Source organism: Meles meles, chromosome Y (assembly GCF_922984935.1).
Source record: "Meles meles chromosome Y, mMelMel3.1 paternal haplotype, whole genome shotgun sequence".
Taxonomy (NCBI): domain Eukaryota; kingdom Metazoa; phylum Chordata; class Mammalia; order Carnivora; family Mustelidae; genus Meles; species Meles meles.
The window spans coordinates 5,462,000-5,474,435 of NC_060088.1; the positions used below are offsets into that span (position 1 = coordinate 5,462,000).

The following is a 12,436-nucleotide window of genomic DNA, read 5'->3' on the forward strand; positions in this document are numbered from 1 at the left end:
TGTGGAAACGAGTTACAAGAAGAGGCTCGGACGTCTGCAGTAGAATGCTTTAGGAAAGACGAGACTGGGTCCATACGCATATTCACCGCTATTTCTTAACATGACTTTCCCCACCGTCAGTGTAACACTGCATTTACCACGTACTTGCTGCAAAGCAAGGATGAGGGAAACGTGATTCGGAATGATCAAGCTCAGATGTCCCGCAGGCAGTGGCACCCAGAGAAAGTGTCTAATCAAACAAGACACCGGGAAACATTCCTCCGAATGAGGTGCTTCAAAGTACACCCTAGGCCAGGCCACTTCTTCCCTGTCATGGTTTCATGGTGCAATCGGCTCTGCTTTTACTGTTCTCTTCACTTTCCTTTTTTGATGCTGCTGCAGCTTTCCCATTTGTGCCGTTCTTAATCCCATAGTCTGTCAGGCTCCCTCGTCCCTAGGCTCCAGACCCCGTTCGCTCAGAATGCACTGGCCGGCTCTTCCCGTCTGGGCTGGGTACGACACTCTGTCCTCCCGTCGTCCCCACCCGTCTGCTGCGCTTGACTATTTCTATTCTTAACCGCCGTCCTACGAAACAGAGCAGGGTCAACCTGCTGTTAGTTGAGGGCTGGACGGCAAACGGTTTTGGCTTCGGGGCCTGCACAGTCCCATCCTAGTCCTCAGCTCTCCTGATGGCTCAAAAGCAGCCACAGACGATCTGCAAGTGGGGTGTGGCCATGGGCCAATACCATCTGATTTACAAAACCAGGCGCTGGGCCGTATGTGGCCCATGGGCCACCGTTTGCAGATCCCCGAGAAGGTGACATCAGCCTGCACATATTCAAAACGAAAACTGTGGGGTTCAAAACCACTAAGAAGAGTGTCCTGTTCCACGCAGGTGCGGCAGCGGCGACAGGGAGCTGTAACCCAGCGCCGTCTTCCATCAGGTTCCCGCTCCACCATGCATCATGGGCCACTTCCATTTACGGGGCCAGGCTATTAGCTACAGGCTTTTGTAATAAGGATCTCAGATCTTCCCACTGACCTCACATCTCTCCTTTACCCAATGCCTAGTTTGGGAAGTGGCATGGTTAGAAACTCCACCAAACTTTCTGCTTTCTGAGTCCCAGGAGCCCCGGGGAGGAGACCAGACCGAGCGGCCCATAAGGTCTACCAATAAGAACCTTTCCTGACAGGACTGTGAGGGAAGACAGGAGCCCGGAGAATGTGCAGGGGACCTGCACTGACCGCCCACCGCTCCTCACACGAGCACACACACAGGATCACCTATGCAACGATTCAAAGGGAAGGGACATTTACGTTATTCAGGTTCTAATGTACAACGTTGTGCTTTAAACAGTTGAAATAAATGTTTGGATTCCCAAGAACATTTGTGAGGCTCCAAATCCAATGTGTGTACTGAGGGTTTATCACACCACCGGCCGGTCTCAGGCACCTGTGGGGTGTCCTACAATTCAGCTCAGTTCTGACACCGTGTACCCTAAGATGGCATCAGATCCCTATGGACATCGTCCACATCGGGGGGTGTCCCCCTGACACCGTCTACACCATCTACCTTCAGATGACAGCAGATCCCCTATGGACATCATCCACGTCAGAGGGTGTCCCTCTCTGACACCGTCTACACCATCTACCTGCACATGACATCAGATCCCCTATGGACACTATCCACGTCGGGGGGGTGTCCCCCTGACACCGTCTACACCATCTACCTTCAGGCAACATCGGATCCCCTATGGACACTGTCCATGTATAGGGGGTGTCCCCTAAGATGACATCAGATCCCCTAGAGACACCGTCCATGTCAGGAGGGGGTGTCCCCCTCTGATACCGTCTACACCATCTACCTGCAGACGGCACGGGCTCTTCCCAAATAAGGGCTCAGTCCTGTAGGACTGTGCCCCACTTCGAACACTTGTCACCATTCCAGGTTGTCACCTGTGACTCTCTCTACCTGCTGTCGAGTGGAGGTTCCAACCACCAACTCCGTGGGCTCGATTACTTTGCTAGAGTGGCTCACAGAACTCAGAAACATTTCCTCACTACATTACCTCCCAGTTTATTATAAAAGGCTGTACGTCAGGATGAGCCCGGTGAGGTGCCCAGTCAGGTCCGGGAGAAGGGACACAGCTTCCGTGCCCAATGAAGACCAAACTCATCCTGCTTATTAAAAACCACAGCCTCACCGGCTCCCTCATGAGAGGCGCTGGGTCACCCCCGAGCAAGAACCAGCAGCGCAGAGAACTTGGAGCACACACGGCTTGGGCCCGGACAGAGAACCCACAGGGCTCTCAGGCAAAACTCATCCCTTTCCTGATCACCATGGACATCAAGAATCCTGCTGGTCACACCGAAAGTATCTGTTAACTAGTAACTAAGGACTTAAGAATTTCACAAATGAACTTAGAGTTTGTGAAATCCCTTTAATAACCTGTGACTTTGGGAATTTGCCAGTGGATAAGCAAAAGTTTAGATACTATGGCTAATCTCTACGTGAATTTTGCCTTTGTACTTCATTATGTCCCACACACACTTTTGTTTTCCATGACATACACATAAGGTGGTAGTTTTCTGTATCTCAAGATGGCAATGTGGCTGCTTTACTGAAATGCACGAACACGTAGGATTGCTGAGCCCCATGCCACACGGAAAGGACAGAGACGTGGGGCTCCATGCTAGGAGCGTCACCCTGGCTCTGAGGGCCAGTCCTGCTCCGTCAGTATCAAATCAAAATGCACTAAAATCTTTTCTACATGTTGTGAAAAGATCGGAGGTCTGATGGATACTCCATCAGTCCCAAAAGTGAGACAACTGGGCGAGTTCGCTATTTTTTCAAATGTCAAAATTCTGATGAATTTTACAGATCAGGATCCTCAGCTTATTTCCTTTCTGCTCCATTTTTACTCTGAAGAAGCTAGAAGAAAACCCCAGCTGCCTCACGCAGCTAGAAAACCTCTGCAATCTGTCAACCCTGGAAAGGGTCCTCCTGCCTCCGAAAAGCAAGCTGCATTTCCAGGCAGGAGTCTTACATCTTTCCTCCTCCGAGGGGCCCTTTTATGATGTGGCAGGAGCAGTCAGCTTCTGCTTACGTGGAGATTTTTGTCACTGAAACACCTAGTGGCCAGCAGACCTGGGAAAATGTAACTCAAAAAGTAATTTACATGCTGGCATTTACTACCTTCTTTCCTATAAAAGGTCATTTCCCTTGCTTATACCATAAAGTTGTAATTATTCTTTATTTCTCCTTGGCCTGCAATGAAATTTACAGTGTTCTTATAAACGTCATACACTAGGGGCGTGTGGGTGGCTCAGTCCACTTAGTGTCTGCCTTCTGCTCAGGTCATGACTTCAGGGTCCTCCGATCGAGTCCCGCATCAGTCTCCCTGCACAGCGGGGAGCCTGCTTCTCCCTCTGCCTCTGCAGCTCCCTCTGCTTCTTCTCTCATTCTCTCTTTCTCTGTCAAATCAATAAATATTTTTAAAAAGGAAGAAAAGTCACATCCTAACCTTCATGAGATCGCATTTCAACACAAGCATGTGACATCCTGACAAACATTCAGCTACGTCCTGCACAGCCCCTGGCGAAGCCTGTCTCTTCCACAGGACACCCTGAGACCAAACGACATGTGTCAGGTCAGGTCATCTGAACGATTCGTTTCTTACTTCTCCTCTGTCTCCTTTCTGAAGCCACAGGAGAGGCATCAGCGAATCCTCAGAATAAAGAGGCCTTTGAGGGGTTCACTATTGTAACCCTTCACTGACCAGGTGAAACATTATCGAATTTTACAAGGTGACTAGAAAGTGTCATTAGCGCTCAGAATCAGCCCGTCCAGTGAAAGCTGACTCTGGCTGCAGGTAAGAGACGGATTCCTGCTTATGGAGCGACACTGTGCTCGGTGTGTGTACACGTGCGGTACAGCCACGGACAGATCGTCTGTGCTCGGGACCGACGTGAGAGCTTGGTTCGGTGGATGCTCTTTGCCGAGTTGGAAAGCGGTGGGCTTTGGCCCCCGGTGGAGTCTGCCGTATGCACAGGGAAGGAAGTTTCCGCCTCGCACTACAGAAGACGGGCAAGAGAGACGCAATGTGTTCCTGCTCACGGGGAACCATGTGCCTTTCCGAGACCGAGGAAGCAGACTCTGTGCCATATGGCTGAAGGTGTGAGAGAGACAGATCTACGACCATCCTGGAGACAGTGGGAGACAAGGCTAGTCGAAGAGCGTCTCACCGACCCGGGGGGCTTGGGGCTGCAGCAGGCAGAGTGGGAAAGCCCAGATGCGCCTCTGCGGGGCCCCAGAGCCCATCGCACAGCTCCGCCCGGGGGCGACCACGGCGAGGGGTGCCACGAAGGGCCCTCTACGAGGGGATGCTGAGCTTGGAGTCTTTCCCTCCTTGTTCTCGGCTGTGGGAGCGCACACGAGTCATGGCAGTCTGCAGGCCCACGCCAGCTTCTAGCGGGGAAGAAAAACCAGGACACTAAAAGGCAAACTGATTTTACATGACAGATGAAGTCCCCACCAGGACGAACAAAAGGCCTGAAGGATTTGGGTGTGAGGAGGAAGCTGGGGAGGGACAAGGAGGGAAGCAGTGAGGGACGAAATCTGGGGGGAAGACGAGGCGACAGTCAGGAGGCAGAAGGGGGAGAGACCTGTTACATGGCGAGTATTTCTAAAGCACGAGTTGGCCGCCATCTACAGAACGGGTAGTTAAGAAAGAGTGGAGACAAATACAAATCAGGACAGCATTTTAATTCTAAGAAAGAGGTGGGAATGGCCTAAACATGGCAAAGAATTTCACAGATCCCACGTACAATCTGACATTAGAGACAGAACGGCTTTTTTTTTTTTTTAAGATTTTTTATTTATTTATTTGACAGAGAGAGATCACAAGTAGGCAGAGAGGCAGGCAGAGAGAGTGAGAGGGAAGCAGGCTCCCTGCCGAGCAGAGAGCCCGATGCGGGACTCGATCCCAGGACCCTGAGATCATGACCTGAGCCGAAGGCAGCGGCTTAAACCACTGAGCCACCCAGGCGCCCCGAGACAGAACGGCTTTTTAAAGAATGGAATTTCTGGAGAAAAAGCAAAGAGAATCCTGAAGAAGGTCTCTTGGGCTCCGGTGTGAACAGAAGGGTGAAGAGTGAACCATCTGCAGCAGGAGAGCCCGGGAGATGTGCAGGTGTGCTGAGCACCTGTTAGTCTGAGCACCTGTTAACCACAGGGAGCCCGGGAGAGGAGCAGGTGTGCTGTCTGAGCACCTGTCTGTTCACCCCCAAGTGCAGGTGCCGAGCTAACAGCTGAGTACAGGACTCAGGCTGTGGTCTGGCCAGCACACATGGGGAGTCAGCTGCACACAGATGGTGGCCGAGTCCATGCGACTCATGGATGTGACTCAGGGACAGCCCTGCCTCCCACTTCCCCTTCCTTCCTTCTCCCCCGGGGGAGGAGTGTGACCTCTCTGCACACTCGGTGCTCTTTCTGGTCTTGGCGCTCACACGCACTCCACACTCATACAGGCCGATGCCGGTGCCTCGGGGGCCCACGGCGCCCTCCCTTCTCTTCCCGGCTCTCCTCTCCCACCACCACCTTAGTGTCTTCTGCGTCCACGGTTCCCCACAGCTCCGTGTGCACCGGACGGAGGCTCGCGCAATCCTGTGGACATGGTTACCTTCCAAACTCAGTATGAGGCAAGATCAGAATGCATCTGGTGTTGCAGTAATGTGCATGCACATGGGTGTGTATAAATGTGTGTGCATCCATGTGTATGGGTGTGTATATACATGTGTGTGCACCCATGTGTATGGGTGTGTGTATACGTGTGTGTGCACCCATGTGTATGGGTGTGTATAAATGTGTGTGCATCCATGTGTATGGGTGTGTATACGTGTGTGCGCGCCCATGTGTATGGGTGTGTGTATACATGTGTGTGCACCCATGTGTATGGGTGTGTATACATGTGTGTGTGTGTGCACACACAAGCACATGTACACGAACGCATGATACACACACTTGATGTGCCCTCCTGGTCTATGCGCTGAATACACTGTGTAGCGCAGCTGTGTTCCTCATGTAAGCATCTAGCACAGCATCCCCGTCACTAGACACAGCCGTGTAATCCGCAGCCCAGCACTGCACGTAGAGGAACGGACAGATGACAGGAAAAATCAGTGTAAGCGGCTAAACATACAGAAAAGTTTCTATGAGAAGTTTCAGGTAAAAGTTGTGTTATGCCCCGAGTCATACAAAGAAATCATAGACTGTTTCAAATACATTTCATCTCCAAAGAGCGGGGTTCTCAAGCAGCTAGGAAGTGCTGTTTCTAGAACTTTTTTGAAAGCCTCGTTTCAAACTGCTGCTCATTCGAGCCGATGTTTCGCAGGCGGTGGAAGACGATCACAGGCGATGACTGCGAACTCCGCTCGCCTTCCCAAGATTCAGACAAGCTTCCAACCTGCTATTCTACCCTCCACACCAGACCCAAGATGAAAGACGGACAGCACGGGGCTCTGCTCCGGGGGAATCGACATCACACGCTCCTCTCATGTGCCCTGTTCCCGGAAACCTTGCCAGGCACTTCTGCGCTGCGGCTCTAACCTGTCCCCTCTCATGAACAAAGCCGGACACAAGAAAGTCACTTACTTTCTGGCTCCGATACGAATGCCACGTGGGACTCTCCTGTCTCTTTGCACAGTGTGGGGCCGACATAACAGTTTAGGAAAAGCGGAAACTAGGAAACTGCGCAGGGGAGTAACGCAGTCCCTGGGATACACAGCGGCCTCTCCGGAAGGGACGGCGAGCGCCGGTGAGCAGCTGCGGAAACGGGTGTCGTGCCACCTGTCACATTTTTAGGACACCTAAGTTTTCTTGTTGGATTTCCATTATGACACCAATATACTGCATATTCAGGAGACAGAAACCAAAAGAGAAGCTTCCAGGGTGACCCCGTCTGACACGGTCGTCCCAGCGGTCGCCTAGCTCGGCACTGGGTTTGCCGCCTGCAACACTCCCGGCTCAGGAAACCTCTGTCTCTCTCTCTCCCTCCCTCTCTCTTTCTGTCTCTCTCTCTCCCCATCTTGGGCAAATCCCGGGTCCCGTGCCCGCCCGATGGCGACAAGCTCACGGCACTTACTGTGGCCGGCGGCGCGCGCGGCTGTGAAGTGCAGGGAGGCCTTGGCCCCCTTCAGGCGCGTCTGCCCCCAGTACGCGATGGCCTGCAGCTCCACGGTGTAGCCGCGGTCTGGCTGCAGTCGGTCCAGGAGCACGGAACTGCAGGACTGCACAGGAGACAAGAGGCGCAAAGCCCGTTATGAGCCTGCCCTGCCCGTCCTCTCCGTCCCACGGCCCGGCGGCCTCTCGCGAAGCGCCCGGCCACCAGCACCGGCGGAGGCCTCGCTCCCTAAGGCTGCACCATCTCTCCCTCCTGAGCGTCTGAAAATGCGGTTTTACTCGGCATCCAAACACATTTCACCAAAGGGCCAAACCTCTTTTTCGGGAAATGGCTCCTTATGGGATTCCTGGATCCTCTCCGATACCACAGGAATGAGTGATTCTGTCACGTCCCATCCTAGACACCACCCCCCAGAGGAAAGACACGGGTTTGTTACACGCTGACCAAGCTCATATCGGCACATACCTGGAAAAATTATGAGCCCACATTCCCTGTTTCTTTAGTATTTCCTTTAAATCTTCTCTGAGGGTATTTCAAAGTGAGTGAGAAAAATCATCCTAAGAAAATGTTTGGAGACTTATTGGTCATCATCGTTGTTCGTATGAAGCCCTCATCCAAGTGTCTGTGTGTGAGGACGTTTGTAATTATGATGTAAAGTGACATTTAGGAAGGACAGGCCTCCCACGTTCTGCGCGGAGCATGCTTGCAGCCGGACGGTGTAGCCTGAGACCGTCAGACACGGAGTCACATCAGTAACTCCTGTGTTTAAATCCACAGTCGTCTATTAGCATCCTGACCATGACTTCGGGGCTTGTGAGATCTCTTTTCAGCGAGATAACGGGCTTTCCGTGGGCTGGTCAGAACCGCGCGCGTATCGCCCACTGAAAATGACAGATGGCTTCGCGACACTGTCCGGGCGTTTGAGGGGTGACTAGTCGGAACTCTGCAGGGCCGGGGCTCTGCCCCTGGTCCTGCCAATGAGAAAAGCCCTCTTGGGGCCTTGTGGTGGACGGTCTCCCTCTCCAACCCACAGTGTGTCTGCATAAACTACCGATTCTCACTTTCTTCTAAAGAGGGTTTCCTGTCGGACTGCTCAGCTCTCTCCCTGAACTCATCTCCAGAGTAAAAGAAAATGCACTTTTCAAAGAGTGTCGCCTTGAAAAAAATGCCCTTTTCTCCTTATTTACCAAGGATATTGCAATGGCATCTCAGGTGAAGGGAACCCACGAATCCCCGAAAGGAAAATGTCATAATTCCTTGTGTTCTTTTGGATTTTCCCAGTTTCTGATCCTAACGTTAACCGGATAGATTTTAACACTGAGAATTTAGGGTTCCATAGGACCTAGAGCTTGCCTTCGTTAGATCCAAAAATGAAAGTCACTGATAAGACAGTGACCTACAGTTTTGGCTATTCTGGCCTATTAATGATTTCAAATTTGCCATTCATGTTTTATTTATCTAATTGATACAGAATAGAGAGAAACTGAAAGGTTTCCTAGTAACCCGTGATGCTCTTTGCTGACTGATGGTGTCTGGGTGTGTGCACACGTGTGTGTAGACACCGTAACCATGCACAGGTCACATTTTGCTTTGAACCCCTGTGATCCCACAACTTGAGTTCCCCTAAGTCGTCCTAGGAGATAAGCATGCATTGCCAATGACCACTTATTGCAAAGTCCTTGAAAATAAAGGACGGAACTGTCAGAAAGTTTCTTAAAAATAAAAACAAATTAGGCATCAGCTAAATATCGAGGATGTGAACTTTTGGACACGTTTTATAATTCTAAATGGCACAGAAATTGGAATATTCACTGCCGGGAAAAAAAAAAAAGTCTTGTTATCTTTTAAAAAATATTTTCAAATGTATTTTTTATAGAATTCAGCTTTATAAATTCAAGTTTATGTAAGTTTTCTAACTTACATAAGGGGGAAGTTGTTCATGCAAGTTTTCTAACAACAATCAAGGAAACCAAGGAACTCCTTTTCGTGCACTAAGAATTTCATGCGATGCCAAATGTTCACTCTCACAGAAATCTCATTTCAGAAAACGGTTCAGTGGAGACTTTACTTCTTGGCATCTGGAAAATAAACCATTCTGGAAAATAAACGAGAGCAGTATATTGTCAAGCGTGTGTTTTCTGAGCTCATTAGCTTACAGAAGAAAATCCGCCATGACAGGAAAGAGGCAGACTTTTGCTCGTCGACTTCTAAGGATCTCAAACAAAACCTCAAGGTAAAGGACGTCTTGAGTTCTGTCATTTTCTATGACTGGACAGTCGAGACCAAATGGTTTCTGATTCTCGCCTCTATGGAGCTGCGGCTGCCATCTGGATAGAAGTCGCTCAGTGAGCTAAATTCGGCTGTTTTCACCTAAAATGTCAAAGGCCACACTTCTGGGCTGGCCCTCCATTCTCTGCACTTCCTTGGCCCAAACAAGAGGGACGGGAAGCTTTCCTTCACCTGTTCCTTCCCTGAGCTCAGCAGAGGCTACCCTCCGATCCGCGACCTTGAGGTCAAGGACACGGAGCCAGAAGACGCCACTCTTCCTTCTCACGCCCACTTACCCCATCCGTGGTCTTTCTCCGCTTCTTTTTCGTGGGGACAAGGGATTTGCTGCTGACTGTCCAGCTCCAAAACACCTTGTAGTGGTGCACGGGGATGTCCGGTTCCTCGGGAAGATCCCAAACCACAGCCACCGTCACGGTGTTGTCACTGTTTATGGTGGAATTTGCAAGCCGGAGGTTGGCCGGGGCGGGGGGTGCAGACGGGTCTGAAATGCAGGAGAAAGACAAAGCACACACTCAAACACCGAGACGACAGCAAAACCCGTATCCTCGTATGGCTAAGGACTCCATGGCCAACAGGTGAGCACTGCCCTTTCTGCGGGGAAAAGCTACAAACACATACAACCCCCCCGTAAGGCTCACATGAAAACACAGACACAAAGCAGTAAGATACGCTTCCTTGGGGCACATCTGTAACCCAGAAGGCTCCTTGTAGGCATTTACATACAACTGTAACCCAGCTGAATTTTCGCTGTACCAGAATTGATACATTTAGATATGACAAGGTAAACTTTGGGGCACCTGTGTGGCTCAGTCCGTCGAGCGTCTGACTCTCGGTTGTGGCTCAGGTCACGGTCCCATGGTCACAAGATCCAGCCCATGTCGGGCTCTGTGCTCCGTATGGAGTCTGCGTGAGGTTCTTTCTCCCTGTCCCTCTCCCTCTGCCCCTCCCTGCTCACACACGCTCTCTCAACTAAATAAGATCATTTCTGAAACATGGTGAAATTCCATTTAGGCTGGCTGACATTCAACAGGTCAGCAAAGAAGACCTGCCTGTGAACACTCCGGAGAGAAAAAGACGGAAATGCAGCTCGCACCAGTAACAGCTTTGGTCTTAGGGGTCCTGGAGCTTTTGGTCCTTGATTCAGCCACAGCCCCAGAGGGAGATCAGCAAAAATAAAGCGTTTTTGCTACATCTACATGACAAATTGGAAGGCATACGGAGAACACCCGTTTTTGTCACGTCACCCTTTCTGGCTTGCCACATGAACCGAAGCCTTCTCGGCTGTCGAGAGACAGACTAGGCTCTGGAATGACGACTCTACAAATCCCCATTTTAAATACACACACGAAGACGACAAAATACGCCAAAGCTAGACGGTCGTTCCTTCCTGCTCTGCCACCAAGTGAGCACGTGTAGACGCCGCTCACCGCAAATCACATACCGATGGTCTCGTTTTAAAACGCCTTCCCAGGGAGATGCCGTCAGTAACGGCAATTCTAATACCATCTGCGTCACAAGCGCAAGGAAGTCGTATCTAACTGGATAGAAACGAAGACGACCAAGGGACAAATGCGCACGTTCTTACTGTCAGGGTCGTTCCTGGTCTGGGAATGATGAAAACATGCATTATTATTAAAAATGTCTTGCTTTTCTCCCAGATGGGTAAGGAAGGACTAGAGGTTTGGCCGACTGCCTCGTGTCCTAAAAACAAGAATGTTTCACAGTTGCTTTCTCCGTGGAGTGCCTAATCCCAAGCACGTTTTGTGACACTCTCCACCGGGTGGTTCGCACACAGTCCAGGTCAGGAACCTTCTGGGAGTGCCCAAGACATGCACCGGGACGAGCGCTTACGGGGAGTCCTACATGCGTGTGTTTCCGGTATTTACATGAGTGTGTATTTACAGGTTTTATGTAAGCTATTCTCTATGTAAAACGCTCACACAGTTGTGAAGTAGGTGATCACTTGGCAGGTCACTACTGGGAAAGCATCGACCCGGTGGCCAGAAAGAAGGCGGCGTGCACTGGACTCCCTTTTGAGCAAGCTGGAAGCCGCTGGTCTCCCTCAGCCTGGACATGGAGGCCGCTGAGAAGGCCCACTCCTGTCATCCACCCACCCCGCCTTCTCCGTGACTCACAGCCACTGCTCGACGCCGCTCTGCTGCACGTCCCTTCCATCCCGCGGGGCGTGGGTGCTCCTCTCGGCCTCCCCGCTGCGTCCTTGTGCTCACAGCCCTTACCACAACGGACTGATCGTGAGCTTCTTTGCTGTCTGACTCCACTCCCGATAACGAAAGCTCCATGAGGAGACGACTTCTTTTTTAATCCGTTCAGTTCACTTCTGTAGTCCCAGCATTGAGAAGAGGGCCCAGCACGCAGTAGGCACTCGGGAAATGATCGCCGAATGAGTAGATGAGTGGATAAAACGTTTCCTAACTGTCGGCATTAACTTGTAAGGTGATATTCTGCTGCCAGATTGGAATCCCGCCAGCTGGAGGGGGTGAATCCTACCAAGACCGTGAACGGCAAAATCAGAGGGGAGCCTCTTTCGGGCTTGAAATAAGAGACTCCAGGCCATCCCCCTTCCTCTGCACTACGGTAAGACTCCATCTGTAACCCAGACACCCTCAAACGATCACAATTCAAGTTGCAAAGGAAAAGCAACTGGAGACCCTGGTTACTGGCCTGACTGTCCTCCGTAAACCAAATGCTCATTTGTCCATTCATGTGCTGTAGACATCGGGAGAGCGGCAGCCTGCCCCATTTCTCTAATCTGCAGAGATTTCAGTTTCAGTCTGAAAATTCCCATTGGCAAGCCATGCCCTGCCTTGTGGGATGGCTCCTGCATCACAAAGGGAAATATCATCCCTTTGCTGTCACACAAAGTCCTTTCTTTCAGTTTGCATGATGTCTTCATTGCATTCAAATTTTGCCATGTCTACTTGGAAGTCTGCTTGTGAAAAAATATATATCTATATGTAAAGAAGCAT

General features: G+C 50.9%; 1 protein-coding gene across 1 annotated transcript in view; it reads right to left on the minus strand.

The window, feature by feature from the left end:
* Positions 1-12,436, minus strand: part of LOC123935782 (anosmin-1-like) — a 174,796-nt gene that overhangs the window by 25,305 nt on the left and 137,055 nt on the right. Inside the window, exons 7-8 of the mRNA XM_045996590.1 lie at positions 9,725-9,930; positions 7,122-7,266 (exon numbers count right to left, since the gene is read on the minus strand). Of these exons, the coding sequence (XP_045852546.1) occupies positions 7,122-7,266; positions 9,725-9,930 (351 nt within the window). The remainder of the gene's footprint in view (positions 1-7,121; positions 7,267-9,724; positions 9,931-12,436) is intronic.